The sequence below is a fragment of the Etheostoma cragini genome, chromosome 13 (assembly GCF_013103735.1).
Source record: "Etheostoma cragini isolate CJK2018 chromosome 13, CSU_Ecrag_1.0, whole genome shotgun sequence".
Taxonomy (NCBI): Eukaryota; Metazoa; Chordata; class Actinopteri; order Perciformes; family Percidae; genus Etheostoma; species Etheostoma cragini.
Genome location: NC_048419.1, coordinates 5,378,642 through 5,397,258, shown reverse-complemented (window position 1 = coordinate 5,397,258; position 18,617 = coordinate 5,378,642). Strand labels below are relative to the sequence as shown.

General features: G+C 39.0%; 1 protein-coding gene across 2 annotated transcripts; it reads left to right on the top strand.

Annotated features, from left to right (window-relative positions):
* The first annotated feature begins 10,284 nt into the window (after positions 1-10,284).
* Positions 10,285-14,504, top strand: zfpl1 (zinc finger protein-like 1). 2 transcript variants are annotated; one of them, XM_034889228.1, is made up of 8 exons: positions 10,285-10,490; positions 11,753-11,860; positions 11,953-12,064; positions 12,382-12,575; positions 12,761-12,839; positions 12,951-13,142; positions 13,298-13,421; positions 13,543-14,504. In XM_034889228.1, the coding sequence occupies exons 2-8, from the start codon at positions 11,759-11,761 to the stop codon at positions 13,727-13,729; spliced, it is 990 nt and encodes a 329-aa protein (XP_034745119.1). In that variant the 5' UTR covers positions 10,285-10,490; positions 11,753-11,758; the 3' UTR covers positions 13,730-14,504. The 2 variants fall into 2 exon arrangements, with proteins under 2 accessions (XP_034745119.1, XP_034745120.1); XM_034889229.1 differs by having other exon boundaries at positions 10,301-10,490; positions 11,746-11,860.
* Positions 14,505-18,617: the final 4,113 nt, after the last annotated feature.

Here is an 18,617-nt window from a genome sequence, read left to right as displayed (position 1 = left end):
TTGGGCATTAACCTATTTCTTGCCTCACTACTGGACGATTTAAGGTTGTCCCCTGTAAATCTCATTGTGCAACGAGATAAAAGGCAAGGGGAATAAAATATGAGAAATATGATATTGGAAATGAAGCCAAAATATAATAATAAGATATTGCAGAGAAAGAGATTGTGGAGATGTTGGTGATGGGAGTTGATATGGAGTCTCTCAGCAGATGGGCTTGCTTTGGTTTCTAATGCAGATGGTTTAATAATGTTTCTCCGAGATTTTCACAGTTACAGGGTTGATAAGCTGAAAGTCTGGTCATCTTGGATACAAGTAATATAATACTGCACGGAACGCCTTGTCAGAGCTTTGATGATACTTAGGAGACTGCATTATCTCACAACACAATTGCTAAACTGTACGGGTGTCTTTCTGCATGGTAAGTAACATAGTTGTCCAAAACTCAGTATTAATGTTATAGTATAGTATTTTCCTTTTTTGAGAATACACAATACTACATCCCTGGACCTCAAAGTTGTATCTGCAACTCATTGCTAAAGATCAGGTAAGATACGAAATCTTTACGAAATCTAATCTAAGAACTCAGAGTCCTGCGGTATAAATAGAGAAAACAATCCAAGTTCTCAAAAATACCTTCTGCGACACATTGTTTTATCTTGCTTGGTCATTGCACAAAATATACATGAGAGATAGAAATGCAAAGATGAAGAGCATTCAGTACCGTGCATCAGGAGGACCCTGATTAGGATGCGGTCTTTGGATGTGCCAACAAATAGACAACCGCAGATGTGAGACGTGGCTAAGCGTGTTAGCTGGAGCTCACTTGAGAGACTTTATGAGGTGCTATGCTGCATATTATAAGTAAGAGTTACAGTACATGCTCTTTAACCTGTCGTGGCTCCAACTGAGCTCTAATTGTGGTGTGTTGTTAGACAATAAAACCACAAAGGGAGTTTTAAAGCTGACCAACACTTGTCAGCCGGGATTTCTTGCCTTCAGACATTTTATGTCTGCGCAACAATCCTTCAGTAACACTATACCAGCTCTCTCCTGTTATTCTTGTTTGTTTCAAGGTCTCGGAGTGTGTCGCAAAGTTTCTCGGAAACACGTTTAGCTTTGACCTCCAGACATACTGTATTGTTTTCTTGATTTGCTGTTAAGCTTCCATTCTTCTGTTTTTAATTAGTTAATGTAGGAGAGACAGAATGTTTGTGCGTAGGTGTGAGAGAGATTTTCTCCATCTGTGGGCAGGATTACCAAAGACAAATTTGTTGCAGCACACATCTTCTGTAGGTAGCCTGACATCTGTATGAAGTGTGCTATTTATTGTGAAGTGGTAGTAATCACGGTGATGTGACTCAAATTAAGGAGGTAGTGCTCCAGACTGGAATTACATTTTGTAAATCAATTTAGCTTAGCTGTTTTACAATTCGATCAAGAGGATATTACTAATGCAGTTGTTCTGGATGGGCTCAGGTAGTAAATAGACTCTGCAGGAGTCACTTAATAAAACTAATTACGTTAAGAAAAAGGTTGTGCAGGCTGGCGAACTTTCTAACTTGTCTACTTGAAGCACTTAGTATTCGTGTACCAAACACCTGCTGTTAGATTTACAGGGACTGGCCCAGCATTTAGCGTGTGTGTGTGTGTGTGTGTGTGTGTGTGTGTGTGTGTGTGTGTGAGTGTGTGTGTGTGTGTGTGTGTGTCAGTTTGCTTGCATGTATTTGGGATTTTAAGATGAATTTCATTGTGTGCCGTGATGACATCAAACATGTGGGTCAATGTGTAGCACCTTAAAAATAATACACGATACCTTCAATTTAAATACAATCCTGGCAAAATGTTCTAGAAAGAGTTCCTTAAAAGAGCCAAAAAATCAAAATAAAAAAACACTGCTTGCTGCAGTGTGTCAACATTGGTAAGCAGCGATTAAAGTCCAACGGCTTTTCAGAAATTTGGATTATTATTATTATTATTATCATTATTAGAAGTGCACTAATACCTCTTATAGTAGGAATAGCTCGTTCACTGAACACTGAGGTAGAATGCAGAGTCCTTGCCGTGCAGGAACAATATCTTGTTGAAGTGTTTCAGATCATGTGAGCTCCAGCATCAAGAGCGTGCACGTGACTATGCTCAGCTCTGTGCCCTCTACGCACTGAGACCTCCCTTTATTGGTTACTGGAGGATAGGGTGATAAAGGGTCTCTGTGTCTATGTCCCTTCTCTCACTCTCTCTCGCTCTCTTTCTCTGTGTATGTGTGTGTGTGTGTGTGTTTCTCCATCTTTGCTCCAACTTGGTCTGGAAAAATAATAAAATAAATCCCAAACACTAGGCTGCTGGAAACAGATTCCAGCACTGATGAGCACTGTTTTCTTAGAAATGTTGACACATTAAGAAACAGATTCTTAATGTGTCAACATTTCTAAGAAAACAGTGCTCATCAGTTTATGTATAGTCACATCTTCCAACTGCCATACCTGCATGCGATTTCAGTTTTCAAACAGGATTATCCATTTTTATTCTGCTTAGGGGAGTATCATTTTGTCTTTTTGTGTAATCATAATTCCTTTTTGTGTGATTTTGTAAATCACTGAGGAGAAAAATAAATATTTTGTAGACAGGATGTCTTGTTGCCATGTGATTAAATGGGAGTTTTGGGACAGACGGGAAAGTCAATTTGGTTTCTTCAGAACAGTTAATATGCATTGTTACTTCAAATCCAACATATCTAGCACTGATGAAATTCAAAATGTTTCAGTTTGTTCCATCATCTCATAGTGATTGGTTTTCAGTCATTATTTTAAGCTGTAGCCAAGCTGGCTGCATTCCTGTGTATTTATCCAATGCTTTATAATCAAACATCTGCAAACCATATATGCTTATCCGCTTTTGTTAGCATGCTAACAAGCTAAACTAAGATGGTGAACATGGTAAACGTTATACCAGCCCGTGCTACACGTCAGCATGTTTGTAAGCATGTTATCATGCTGATGTTAGCATTTAGCTCAAAGCATTGCTGGGCCTAAGTACAGCCTCATGAAGCCTCTAGCATGGCCTATAGGGATCTGTTAGCCTGGGGGTAAGAAAGCTTTCACACTGGCACCTTCAAAAGTGTATAAACCCTGACTTAGCCCAGGGCTTGATGCCCCTGTTTTTGTTGTTGTTTGTTTCTGTAGTTCAGTCACTGGACGTCTTAGTCACACAATCAAACAAAAAGAATGTAATCATTAGTCCCATGTTCTAAAATGCATTTAACCCAAGCTAGTAGATGTGCAGTATGGCTCGTGTAGCCCTGGGCTTAGGTTTACCCTGGGTTAACAGTGTGTCTGTTAAAAGGCATTAGACTGACAGGCAACTATATGCACTGGGAAATAGGCTTCTTTTTAAATGACATATATTTTATTTATATATTTTGCATTGATACATTTCTGAACAGTGTACCACGAAGTACTGTGAATGCATGTAGAGGAACTATTGATTCCCCTTGTCTCCTTCCCTCTGATAGACTTTTATCATTATAACTCCCATAACCTCTTAATACACTCAATTATGAATAGGCTTCCCCTTTGGCGTACACCTTCATTCATAATGTGCTGTACACATTGTCTCTAAAATTAAAAATTATAATCAAATTGACTCATTTATGCAAAAAAAACAACTATCCAACCAGGCCAATTTAATGAAAGGAGTGGCTGCTGAAAAATATTGGCAGTAGGTAAGGCAGCAACAAGAATAATAGCCTCATAAGATGAAGAGCAAGCTGTTTTGTGCTGGTGTTTTCACATCTGGTCCTGGAGGAAACAGCATCTCTCATTACTGACACTGACCCTACTGGATATCTAAAAGAGGGAAAAACTCTCTGCAATTGGTTTGAACTCTTTAGCCACCAGCCCACGTTTTTACTTAGGTGTGTCTGTCTTAAAACAGTATTATACTTGAAAAATCTCAGTGGGTAAACTGTTACCGGTCCATGCGTCAGAGAAATTGTGATAACAAATTCACAGTGACTCATCTTTATATCAAGAGTTATTTCTTTCTACAACAGATCCAGTGGAGTTTTAATAACTAGAGACCTGAGCGGCGACCTGATATTGTCGACAAAACCATTCTGATCAAACACCTTGAATGTAGGTGGTACTGACACATCACTTTAATGTTTGATTTCCCTCTGCTCTGAATGAACATATCCATAACACTGTTGAAATCGCTGTCATCCACTGTGCTAAAAACAACAGTGTCTTCTTGTTTTTAGCTACCATCCCATTCTACACTGCCCTAAGGTGCAAAGGGTGTGATGGACATACAGTATGTAAACAAATGAACAGGGGTTTAGCATGGCAGATGTCTTTGGTGTTTGTGCATTGACATTGAATGGTCAAGTGCAATTTAAGCTCGGTTAAACAGGCCTTACCAGAGCCACTGGGTGAGGAGAGTCACAGATGGCTCACTTACTCTCAGACAGCTGCTGGACCAGGAGAGTTCCCAGATCATGACCCACAAAGCCCTGCATTCTAACGCCGTCCTATATGGGAAACGACACAACAAAGTTATCAATGTGATAACCATGGCGCAGTAGGATCTACCACTGTTTCAATGAAATCTGCAGATTTTCTTTTACAGTTTTCAGCTGTGATCCAATTGAATGAATGAATTTAGCTGACAGTTCTTCTGCTCAGGGTGAAGATGTGTTAACGGTTTGATTTTTAGTTTTGTTATTAGTTTAAAACCTGCGGAACCCTACGTGGAAAATTGAAACTGGGCTCAAACTGCTTGTCAGCAGGGTTTTTGAGAGGAAGAAACACCAGACCAGACCTCCTTGGTCCCCAGAGGAGGAATCCTACTGACTTTGGTGATCTAGTGCCATTGTCAGGTCAACTTTTTAATTGGTTCATGGTCACAAATCTGCAAATATGACATTCCCATCGGCAGTAGATGTACTTTTTGTTTAGTGCTAATTAGCAAATGTTGCATTTTTAGCATGCTTACCCTCTAAACTAAGATGGTGAATCTGGTAAACATTATATCTGCTTAACAGCAGCATGCTAATGTTAGCATTTAGCTCATCACTGTGTATACGGCCTCAGCTGCTGGCATTTCAGAAGGCTCCTTAACTCTTTTTGCAGTAGCCAACTAGATGACAGTGGTTCGCTGATTTACTGATGGTACTCCAGATCAACTGTCACCTCAGTCCGTTCTGTCAATCAATGACAGTCGGGGTCGACCCCACTCTGCAACACCCTAGTAATGTTTCTTTATCCATCATGAGATCTTCGTGGGAGTGTTATCTCACACTCTGAGGATCTCACATTGGAGTGTCGGTTTAATTTACTGTCTCATAAAGCGGGGGCCCCTTTGAGAATTAAACAGTGATTGCAGGCCACCCAGGGACCCAATAACAGCTGAGTGCTGGGACGGGGAGGGTACCTTTGTCCTCTGCACACCTTCACTCCCTTTCAGCCACAGCACTTGATCCTTGCCCGCATGGGTGAAACTCCACTGTAAACAGTGGGCACTGCTTCATCTGATCCGGGCTGCTATTGTGGTTTGTCCTGTCTTTATTTCACAGAAAAGAAAGGGGCAAGTTTGTCTCTTTTTTTTTTTTTTTACCTGCAGAGCTGGCATCTTTGCTTTCTGTCTGTCATTTCAAGAAGTCTGGATAATTGAACGTTGGGTCAATCTGGACGTTGTGCACTTTGGATTTGAATAAAGTCATGCGGGGGCTTTTTCCTAATAGGCTGAAGACATGTATGGAAATTGTCTTAAACGGCTAAAGGAACCAATTATAAGGCAGATAGGAGGTGAATGCTAGGTGGAATACCACAAATTTGAGCTGATTAATTGAAACTTTGCAGAATTCTCTGCTGGGAAACTGCACTGCTCAGAGCAATAGCCTACACCAGGCATCTGTCAAAAAAAAAAATTATTTAGAAAATTATGGTGTCTTTTCTCTGTCAGCAAAAGTGTCTCTGTATGTTTATAAGCGAGTGAGTGGGAGAAAGTCTGGCAGTCACACAAAAAGCACCAAAAAACCAACCATTCATTTGTATTCTTGTTATTAATTATTTTATTGGGGAAAATACAGCGCTTTCTATTTGTTAAACCAAATGAAACACAAGGAAAGCATTTGCACAAATAGGCTTTATGTGCACATGCACATTGTATACTATGCACAACCTGAGGACCTATGCTGAATGCCATTTGTGCCGCAGTGATATTTTATGTTTTAACTCCCACTTTCCTCGAGTTCCTTGAGCTCAGTGACGAGGACAGTCTAAGTGCTCCAGACCTCTCGGCCTTTTATAAGATTACAGTGTCCAAAATTAAATAGAGGCATGTGCAAAGGTTGGAAGGCCAGGGAGGAGTCAGCAGGGCCGAGGTAATGTCACTGTCTTTTCTGATCTTTATTGGGAGTGACACAGACAGAACCTCCCTCCCTACCTAAACACACACACACACACACACACACAAACATGCATTTCCCCCATATCGATTAGTTGGGGGGGAAAAAGGGTTGAGGTCAGCAGGAATATGTCTGAAATTCTTTCTCTCTGTCTCTCACACTCCATTTATCTCTGTCTGATTCAATGCTCTCCTTCCCCCATCAGGGGGCCATGCTTCATCCATATATCTGCGACTCCCCTCCCCTGACCCGCTCTCACAATCTGCAGTTTCTTTTTGTCGGTCTCTCTGCCCTTCACCTGACATACATAAATCAATCACTCAATCCAATTTGGTTCAGAGCAAAGCCTGATGGATTTGCCTCTGAGCCATCGTCCTGATAAAGTAACAGTATTCACATTGTAATTACATTACAAATTAAACAATGTGCTTATGACTGTGGATTTGATTTTGCTTAAATTTCTGTTTTCACACACATAGAAAAGGAGCCGCACAACACATACAAACAGACAAATGGCAACCAGAAAGAGAAACATTTCATTTCTCAAGCTCACTGTCAAATGGGACAAACACAGTTGTTTTCATCATGGAGACTGGGACCCCCCAGAGGAGTGCTAAATTGTTTTCAGATGGTTATTGAACAAAATAAAGCACATTTGTACTATATGAAATGCGTTAGACATTTTATTTCTTCTCTCAGATTGTTTTCACGTGTTTAAAATGCTCCACACAGTTAGCACAACAGGAATCTATGAAATAAGTGATGTTTTTTCATTGCTTTGACACTTTAATGGATTCAGCTCATTCAAATTTAGTCACTCAACAACACTTGCATTATCTGTTTTTAAAAATCGATGCTCATACACTCATATAATACACACCTTAAAATTTCAAATGGGTGACAGTTTACAGGGATTTCTTTGTCGCAAATGCAAGTAAATCACATGTCATCTTGAGATCTATGTAGTAACAAAGGTACTGAAAGCCTTTCAATTTCATGACCATCTATTAAAAAAAGAACATCTTTGGAGTGATTTATTTTAATTTTTTATATATACTTGAGTTCATCCCACATATATAAACTTAACATGTGATGTTGTGTTTTGTAATAAAAACATGATTTGTGCACTTTTAATGCTATCAATAATAAAAACAAAGCAAGAATGGACAGGAAGGGGCCCATACTGTAGAATGCCAGAATACAGGGTCCAGAATGTCCCTGCACTATTGATATGATGACTAATTCAAAATATATATATATATATATACATATATATATATATATATATATATATATATATATATATATATATATATATATATATATATATATATATATATATACATATATCATCAACACTTCTGGGAGCAGCAAGAAATGAAAACCTATCCAGATGTTATGTAGCACATCGTGCATCTGTGTGCACATGCGTGGAGAATAGCTGGAGTATAGGATGTAACCTTATATTTAAGATTACATTTGTAAACATGAGATGACACAATATGTAAAAAATGATCTTCTTACTATATTATGTGTCAGGGTCTGTGTTTAGAGTTATTTTGAAGTCTTGTAAATGCAACCTGTTTAAAAGGTATAACACATCAAAATGAAATTTCTGTATGCAACAGCCTCCACAGACCATCTGGATTTTCAGCACCCCTCTGATTTAGGGCCAATCCCTGTACGGTAACATCAGGAAACTGATTCATTAAACAAGCCGTGCCCGAATCTTAACGCTTTCCCTCACAGATAGAGCTGATAGCTGATCAATAGTTGCCAGACTTAATCAATCAATGTCCCCGAGGCCAACCCGGCAACCTCTCTGGTTCACTTCAGACCCAGCTGCCTCCGCCGCAGGGCTGATTTGTCCTCCAATGTCTCCGTCATTTGTCTTTAGATTTCCCTTCCATCTGATAGCTCCAGCACCTTTCAAATGCCCTTTCCACGCGTCCTTTCCCCCCTGTCAGTGATTTATATATGTGTCTGGTCATCGCCGAGGACACTACAAGCTCATGCTCATTTGCACAAAGTCATTTAGTCTTCTATTATTTTTTTTCTTCAAAGTAGTTAAATAATTTTCCACTGGGGGTGAGATGATCCCACACACGCTCCAGACTTGGTTAAGTAGGCTTTACTTAATTGTTACATTTAACTTTATTAAAAGAACAAGTGTGAGTAAATTAATTTGCGAATGTTTTGTTTCGACTGCCATGCAAAATTTGAAGGATTTTACACTCAATGCTTCATTAAACAACGCTTTTTATTTCATGCAGCATAATTTGACTCAGTGCTTTTAACCTTGTAAGCTGGAAAGAGCATTTCTGCCTCCTTCTTCTGCACTTATTGGACTGCAGCTGTTTTTTTTGCTTTTTCTATTTCCCATTTTCACTCTCGTCGCCTCCCTCTACGGGCAATTCACATGTGCAGTGAACTGTGAAGGGAAAGAATTGTACCATCATTCTCAAATACATGCATGGCCTTTTACACAAACAAGCATACATGCATACTGTAAAGACAAAAAGTCATTATTATGCATGAACGGGCAGCGCTGTTGTAACACTGTTGACGTCTATCAAGGCCTAGGCTTTTATGACAAGTCATTCCGTTCATTTACAGAGCCTAACTATCTCTTTCTCTGCCAGACCAACTCAAAATATGATCATTAAGATAACACCATCAGATCCAATGAAGACACATTTTGCTTCAATCAAATTGTCCCATTGATACCTAAAACTGCAACAGAAGCTGCACTGCTCTTTCATAAAATCTGTTGTTCTGTCTTTTGCTTCTTTTTATGAAGTCATTGCAGCAAGACACAGGGTTATGATCATAGGCCCCTGCAAACACTGATCATCTAGGCCTATACAAAAGATTGATACATACACAAAGAAGATCAATAACCTATATCTGTGATAACTACGTTAGGGTCTGTTCTGAAAGGTTAACATCTTTATCTACCCAGTGAGCATTGATTGGTGGATGATTGAACCCAGCATTCTGTGTACTTTTGGTAAAAGCCAATACTTCATTGGCGGTCAGTTTGTACACCCTCTGCTGACTAAAAACCCAAACAGCAATCTGGCACAAACCAAGTACAAAAAGGCAAGAGACAAGGAGCCTGTTTGCTGCTGTCGGTGTCTACCAAGGACAAAAAATGGGAATGCGTGGCAATAAATGAAAAACTGCAAAGTATGACAGTTTCATCACTTTGATGCCTCTCCTCCACACTAAAACATGTCTGCACAGAGGCTTTAAGTCGACATTTTCACAGCATAGGTATAGGGAAATGTGCAGAAAGGGTAGATATAAAGGATAGGAAGATGGGATGTTTCCTGTATAGTACACATTTAAATGTGCATAAATCACAACATCCACTAGACACAGAGAGAACCTGGTACAAGTAAGGCATGCTGTATGGTGTGGATAATGAAAAATTCCTTGTAAAATCATAAATCTCTCTCAGGATGTAGAATCTTAAATAGATAAAAGGTGCAAAATATACTTGATGAGATCACATTATGTCTTTATTCGTATATTTTTACAGTATCAGTGCATGTCTTGCACTACAGTTTGGATGCTATTAAGCACCTGGCATGTAAAATGAAGCAGAGCGTCCTCCAGTACTTTATGAAGTGACAAGCCTTGTTTTAACCAATTTTTCAGTATGTGCAATTAACAAGAGAAGCAGAAAGGAACAAGTGGTGGTGTGAAGATGATATACAAACACGCTACCTTTCTACATTAAACATGTAGCCAAATTGTGTCACATTTTTCATACTGTGAAACCTATGAAAAATTGCCTAATTGAAAACATAGGCAATTTTAAAAAGGAATCCAAGGGAGCTCATTACAGTTCAATAGATGGCAGAGTGCATCTGTTTAATGAGTGACAAAACACACGAAGAAGACGCAGAAGCGGAAGAGACGTGGCACATAAACAGAGGAAGGAATCAGCTAGCTAGCTAGCTAAGTTTACTCATGACAGCTTCTGCAGCCGCTTTCCACGTAAATTTGGCAAGGAAGCTTAAATGACAGTTATACAACATAACCTGAAACGAACGGGACTTGAATAAAGTTTGTGTGACAGGTAACGTAATTGTTTTTTATTTGCGTTGGCACTTCCTTAACTCTACCAGCTAGCTAGCTAGCTAGCTAGATTAGCTCGGTAACGTTAACGTTACCTCACCTGATAACTTCCAGCGAAGGTAGCTAGCAGCTAACGTTAGCTCAGATAAATCTTGGGATTGAGCTGCCGAATGCGTTATCGCTAACAAAGACGTGTTAATCGGTGTTGAAACATGAAATGTGTACGATAACGTTTAAAAACCACAATGTTGTATTTGCAGACAATTACAGCCAACGTTAAATAAGTACAAATTACACCCACAGACATCTAGGGTGGGTGGATAACTAGCTTATAAGCATATCATGTGTCATGTTAAGCCAATAGCCTGTCGCTATTGCTAATGACAATGACAATGTGGCGAAGATGTTACTGCTAAAATTGGTGCACTTATAACTACTAGGGGTAACTCGTTTGGGACTGCCCCATCCAATACTTGGCAGTTTAGGCAAAGGCAAAATGTAGCTATACTATATCATGATGACTAAAATACCTGGACATGCTAACATAGGATAGGAGCAGGCAGTATATGTCGTTTTGTGTCACAATATTGCAACACATCAGGATTAGGTGAGCAAATTAAATACCTGTTAAATAAGTTACTTCATCACACAAACAAATGCAGTCAGTTATCAATGACACATATACCTTGTTGTATATGGTTTGGCAAATTGTCTGACGATTGACAGAATTACATGGTATGTATTATCATACTGCCCCACCCATTACTGAAATATCAACATATGACCAAGCCACAGTATGCATAGTACAAAGTGCACGTTTACATTGTGATTTGTACTTCCTTTTTGATTATTTCCCTATCCACATGGTCAATATCTTCAACATTACCGGCAGAAGAGATGTACAATACTCAAGGTTCAAGCTCTTCTCTTTGCTTTTTATTGAGAATACAAGGAAAGGCAAGAAGCTAACAAGAAAAACTGTGCCAACAGCCAGTGTGCCTGGGGATAGTCCAATTTGTCGGGAAAAATAGGGAAGAGATAAAGTTATGTCAGTATTTGCCTCTAGTCTGTATTAAAGACATCATTAGCCTCAGGATGCATACATCCTTCCATTTAATGTCACTCATTCTTGTAAATGAAGACACATTCTTGTTGCTACTTTACTTTACATAATGATAAGAAATAGGATCTTCAGTCAGAGGAATTTGTGTTGTATACATCCATAACAAACCATTTGTTTTGTCTGTCATCAACACCGAACAGGTGGCTATGGGTCTCTGCAAGTGTCCGAAAAGAAAGGTGACCAATTTATTCTGCTTCGAACATCGGGTAAATGTGTGCGAGCATTGCCTGGTCTCCAACCACAACAAGGTCAGTGAGAGAACAAGTATCACATGATGTGCGTTTGTGCAAAACTTGTAACATCACATTAAAATTCTGTATGTCGACTTACTGCCCTCCAGTGTATCGTGCAGTCATATTTGCAATGGCTCCAGGACAGCGATTACAACCCCAACTGTACTCTGTGTAATAATCCTCTGAATGCTCAAGACACTGTCAGGCTGGTCTGCTATGGTAAGACGACCACTTTTCGGTTTATTAAATATATATATCCCGAGTTGATTACATTTCTAATTTGATTCTATATCAATTAGGTTGGGGGAGATTTCAGTTACAGCATCAGTTTTTTATAATGCGCCAGGTTAATGTTTACATTAGGAACATAAGTACTTTATGTTTTTACATGTTAAGAAGGCATATTTTACAAAATTTCTGGATTTTGAATCCTGTTCAGATCACTGAAACAGAGATCGATTTTTATTGGATAATCAATTATTTTAAATCAGTCCTAATTGGGTTGCTGTGACGTGAAACTGTTGTTCCTTCCACAGATGTGTTTCACTGGTCCTGTCTTAATAACTTGGCCTCTCGGCTGCCCCTCCATACGGCTCCAGCGGGATACCAGTGTCCCACCTGTCAGGGTCCAGTGTTTCCCCCTTCAAACCTTGCCAGCCCAGTTGCTGATGTGCTAAAAGAACAGCTGTCATCTGTTAACTGGGCTAGAGCTGGTTTGGGGCTGTCGCTGGTAAGTTTGTTGTGTGTTATATACCTTGTTTGGTGATCTCATAATCATGTGGCTTCCTGGAAACAAATCAAGTGAGAAAAAAAATACACATTTGGATCTTTACATTTTCTTGTTGTATTTAAAAAGCTAATCATACAGATGTAATGTTTTAAGATTTCTACAAAAATATCATCTTTGTGTGACAGATTGAAGAGCCTATTGGGGTGCTTGAGGAGACCACAGCTAATGATGTCACTGATTATACTAACTGGTCAACATTTGATGGTGAGCCTTAATGTTTACTTTATGGTACATTACAACATGCACATTTATTAGGGACTGTTTTACATGGTATTACTTCAGTGGTTTACTCAAACTCTTTTTGTCTTTCCACAGCACAAGAACAAAGTAACATTTACCCCAGCCACTCTTACAACACCAGCCTCAGCCCAGCCCCAAATTCTGTCCCACCTCCAGCACAGGAAGACCTTGGAGGTCCTCGTAAAAATGGGGATCCAAATATGCAGGAGCATGCTGTGGTCAACTTTAGTACTGCCACTACATGTGACACAGTTACACTACACACAGGTAAAGCAATGGAGCGCCCTCTAAATCTGCTCTCTCCTCCTGCTTTTAAAGTACTACTTGTATTTCCCTGTGGCCTAATATATTTGAAATGTTTTCAAGATCACTTTTGTGCACATACGGAACACATCCTAACAAGATCCTTTTGTATCCTCCAGCATCGTCACCAAGAAAGATCTACGACACACGGGACATTGATCACAGCTCTGCCACACGGATTGACTTTGACGATGATAAGTACCGGCGACGGCCGGCATTAAGTTGGTTTGCTCAAATTCTCAAGTAAGTATCATAATCTGTTGTGAAGCTAGAGCTCTTTGTTTTTACTTTGTCACTATGAACACATTACTACAAAGTTCATTGTTATCCCTGATCTTTGAGGTTGTTTTTTTTATCTTTTTAGAAATCGCACAGGTGGAAAGCGGACATCTCTGTCCTGGAAACAGAGGGTCTTCATGCTCCTTGTGGTCGGAGTTCTGGGATTTTTTACGTTGATAATCATAATGGCTAAACTTGGACGTGCCTCTGCTAGCTCCGACCCAAATTTAGATCCTCTTCTCAACCCCAACATCCGCGTGGGGAAAAACTGAAAACAAGCATTGATTCCTTCTTTTCCTTCTGTGTTACACAGTATAAGCCTGTGTAAAACAAGCTGAAATGAGACTTTCTAATACATGGTTAGCCCAACAGAGGGAGCCGCTTACCCAACTTGAATGGAAAAGAGAAAGAGACACTGCACCTGTGTTAGAATGGAGGCAATCTCTAACTCCATTCATTTGCATCAGGCAGTAGGAACATGTCAGGGCCCCCTTTAAAGACCATAACAAATCTCACAACATTCAGAAGTTTCCTGTGGTTCAATCAAAGCAACGGGCAAACTCCAAAGGTGACCAAGGCCCGGTGTACATAGACAAATGATCTGGTTATTTTTGCTTTGAAAAGCTAAGGATGAAGAGAGGTATTATTTATATTTACAATTCAGCTAACATTTGTCAGTGATCTTTGTAAATTCCATTTTTTCTTTTCACGTTCAGTAGAAACTAAAACACTGTTGATGTTGAAAGAACATCTTTAGCTTGGCAGAAAAGTCAGAACATATCCGGTCAGCAGCGGAACGTTCACTAACGTCCACACGGTTATAATAAACTGATTCCACTTGATTTGAGTAGCGTGTCTTTGTGCATTTCTCCTTTAGAGAAAATATGGCCCTCACAACTGGAATCAAATATAACCATTATTAATACATAAATATTTATGGGTATTCATTACTTCGGAAATTGAGTACATTGCTTTTACACTTGTCATACATACTGTATGTATATTTTCCTGATGTTTTCGACTGTCTATTAAATGGGGAATACTACATAATTTCAGTATTATGTTTTTTTAAAGTCCATGAATCATGACAAGGGATGTTACGGAATTCAATATTTTTTAGGCACCGATCGAATTGCTTCTAAAGTATTGAGTATCAAAAAATGTCTCATCATCCAATACCCAATTTTGATACTTAATGGGTAAATCTCATCAGTGTCAATAAGTAAGCCAATAAGCATGCAGCATGCTTCTATCGAGATGAAATAATAAAATGTGTAACGTAGAAAAAACTACGCTACACAGACAGGGCTCACGTAGTTGGAGCTGAAAAATAAAAAGATTTGTGCCGTACTGTGTAATGCAATTTTGGTATCATTACACGTATTGTTCAGGAACCGGTATTGAAGTTAAGGTATTAGTATCGGTATCAATGGTTTTTGACTGATACCCAGCCCTAATCATGACCATTATCTACTGCTGTGCATAGGCTAACAAGAGTGAGGACTTTCTGAAATGTCAGTTGTGTTGTGCTGTTTTAATTTAAAAAAAATTCATAAAAGAATAATACATTTAACCAAATGTATGAGTGTTGCACATTTCAATGCAGAAGCTCAAACAAAAAATGTAATTCCAGGGCCCAGACCTCATGGAGCCGTTGCTGGCCGTAAGCAGCATATTGATGCATTCACAGACCATAGATTAAAGGTCCCATGACATGATGCTCTTAGGATGCTTTTATACAGACCTCAGTGGTCCCCTAATACCATATCTGAGGTCTCTTTTATATCGATCGTGGTCCCCTAATACCATATCTGAAGTCTCTTTTATATAGACCTTAGTGTTCTCCTACTACCGTATCTGAAGTCTCTTTTAAATAGGCCTTATTGGTCCCCTAATACTGTATCTGAAGTTTCTTTTATATAGGCCTTAGTGGTCCCCTAATACTGTATCTGAAGTCTCTTTTATATAGGCCTTAGTGGTCCCCTAATACTGTATCTGAAGTCTCTTTTATATAGACCTTAGTGGTCCCCTAATACCTTATCTAAAGTCTCTTTTATATAGGCCTTAGTGGTCCCCTAATACTGCATCTGAAGTCTCTTTTATATAGACCTTAGTGGTCCCCTAATACCATATCTAAAGTCTCTTTTATGTAGGCCTTAGTGGTCCCCTAATACTGCATCTGAAGTCTCTTTTATATAGACCTTAGTGGTCCCCTAATGTTATATCTGAAGTCTCTTTTATATAGACCTTAGTGGTCCCCTAATACCGTATCTGAAGTCTCTTTTATACAGACCTTAGTGGTCTCCTGATACCATATCTGGGTCTCTTTTATATAGACCTTACTAGTCTCCTAATACCATATTTCAAGTCTCTTTTATATAGGCCTTAGTGGTCCCCTAATACTGTATCTGAAGTCTCTTTTATGTAGGCCTTAGTGGTCCCCTAATCTTTCCCAAAATTCAACCTTGGTGCGGATTTACAGCCACTAGAGCCAGTCCCACAATGAGCTTTTCCTTGGTACTTTGCACATTATTTTGTATTCCAGTTTATTTTAAAGAAAAATATCTCATGTCCAAGTATTTTTTGAAGAAGGAAATGATTAGATACTCCCACCTTGCGCTAAACATCACAAACTTTAAAGGGGCAGCCTTTAGATATAACCTAATGAATGAACTCATTGTGGTGCTCAGCCACAGAAAATGACACTTATCTTCAAATAGTCTGCTCACTATTCCCCCTGGTGGTGCGTCCAGCTCAGGACCTCCCCAGTTATGACCAGTAAGTCAGTGAGCTCAGTGATAGGACAGGGACAGGTCTGTGGACGGACTATGCCACTTTGAATAGCTGCAATTCTATACTCATACATACATAACTACTGTATGTATGTTGATTACATTGATTTCATTTTGTAGACAAGATCAGATCCTTTGTCTATTTTGTCTATTTGAACATACAATGGCTATATACTTTCTTTTATTAATTCTATTAGACATACAACCTTGTTGAACAACAATCAACATGCATGAGTTATCTCTTATTCCTTGTATTTTTACCCACAAGGGTCAGTAGCTTTTTTTCTTTTTTTGCATTGTGTTTTCTTCCTTGTTTGTTAGATCTTTGTGTCACATGGACAACTGGCAGTTAAAACCTCACAGGTCAATGAATTAATAGCAGTGTCCTTAAAACCCTTTACTTCATCAGTCGATTTAGAATTTAATTTCAAATTCATTATGAGAGGTTTGTTTCATTACGGAAATGTCTCACTCTGTATGAGCAGTGTACGGTTGTGTGCTGCTGTATGTACAACACACTACAGCTAATGGGTGGCTGTGTGTTGGTCTGATGTTGTTGTTAGCAAGTATATATAGAGGCCATATTTCCTCCTGATAGTTCTGGGGTTATTTTACTGAAAGTTATAACAAAATGTGGTCATTCAATAATTCCATAGGACACTGGCAGTGTTCTTTCAATTGAGCCTATGATCCTGTATGATGCAACTTTGTCACATGCTGTCGTTGCAAATCCTCGTAATAACCCCCTTCAAGTGTAGACCAATATGTTGCGTGTTGATGTGTGTTAGCTGCCTCTTCTGACTTTCCATCGCGTTTGCCAAACAGTCACAGCAGTGTGGGTCTGCCATTGATTTTCGGTGGATGTGAGCCATGTTGCAATGATGCAGGGAAAGCTGCCGGGGGGCATTGAAGATACAGTCCATGCTGTCAAATTACAGTGAGGTTGACAAATCTGGCACTTGCATGTGGATTGTATTGTCAGATATGTTTCTTGACATAAAAAAATTATTTAAGTTACAAGTCGTTTAATATGATGTCACAATGCAACGTGATGTGTAATTGCCTTTGCCACTCTATTGGAGTTCAATGTATTTCTCACTAACTGTGAGTTATTAGATTGCCCATTGCACTGACATAATAGGGACATCCTGATCAATAACTTGACACTGTAGTTAATCTGGGCGGATGATTCGGTTTCTCTGCTCTGTTCTCAATCATGTTTCCATCAGGGGGAAAAATTGTCTTTGTGATGAACTCTTGACATGTTGAGTGTTTTTTATTAAATATAATTTAAAGTTTTATGGTTCTGAGCTTGGCCTTTTCACAGAAATAAAAATCATATAAGCCAGCACTTACATATTCTGACTTTAGTGAGAAAGTATTTAAAACTGAAGGAATACAAGACGAGGCATCTGACACACCCATTACCATGCCTCAAGTTACGCAGGCTCACTTCAACAGAAGAGTTGACATGTTTTTCTCGGTTTTGATGCACCACACTGAATTCATTGCATTTGTTACATTCATGTATGCTGGCAGCCAGTGTTTTTAGGCTGGTACAGTCACTCAGATCCCAGACATTAGGACATGCATACATAATTATTTGCTTTGGGCATCGCCAAATAAAATATAATTTAGATATGCTGAGATTCTCAGGAAAGCCAAACTGTAAACTGTAACAGAATGTTTTTTTTACATGAATGTTTTTCAGCTTAAGTCGATATTACACAAAATATTCTTAAGTGAATTTCATAAAAAAATAAAAATGAAAAGAATACAGTGTTTTGAGCAACAAGCACATGTAAATGCGGGAAGGAAGATTGTCTTGATTATCTATTACCTGATACCTTACTGGAATTTTTAAAATGTTTCCACTACTAGTCATATACAGAACAATATCGTGGAGTTTAATAAAGTTCACAGTAGCTACGTGCAAAAACTATCTCCTCTCTCATTGGATGGCACAGCAGTATATATTGATGTGTGAGTGTGTTTCCCATGTTCTTCCCGGTTTAATTTGACGGTGCATCACTGGGAGAGTCGTTGTGTTTCAGTGACCTCCACTGACTGTTTCACTCCTGTGGCTTCTTCGACAACGTGAGTACAGATATGGGCTGCATTGTAGATTAGGCAAATATCTGACATAACTTCTGTGTGACTGCTGTCTGAACAGGAATGAACTTCCATTATAAACCTAGAACTTGTTTTGGATTTAAATGTTTGAAAGGATTTTTTTGTAAATTTCCCAAAATAAGTGCATGGTACGGTTTTATAAATTGCCTTTTCACTGCATGTAGCACTGCATTAATTCTGTAATTCTAAAAATTACAGTTCAGATAAACCTCATAAGCAATCATGTTACTGCTAC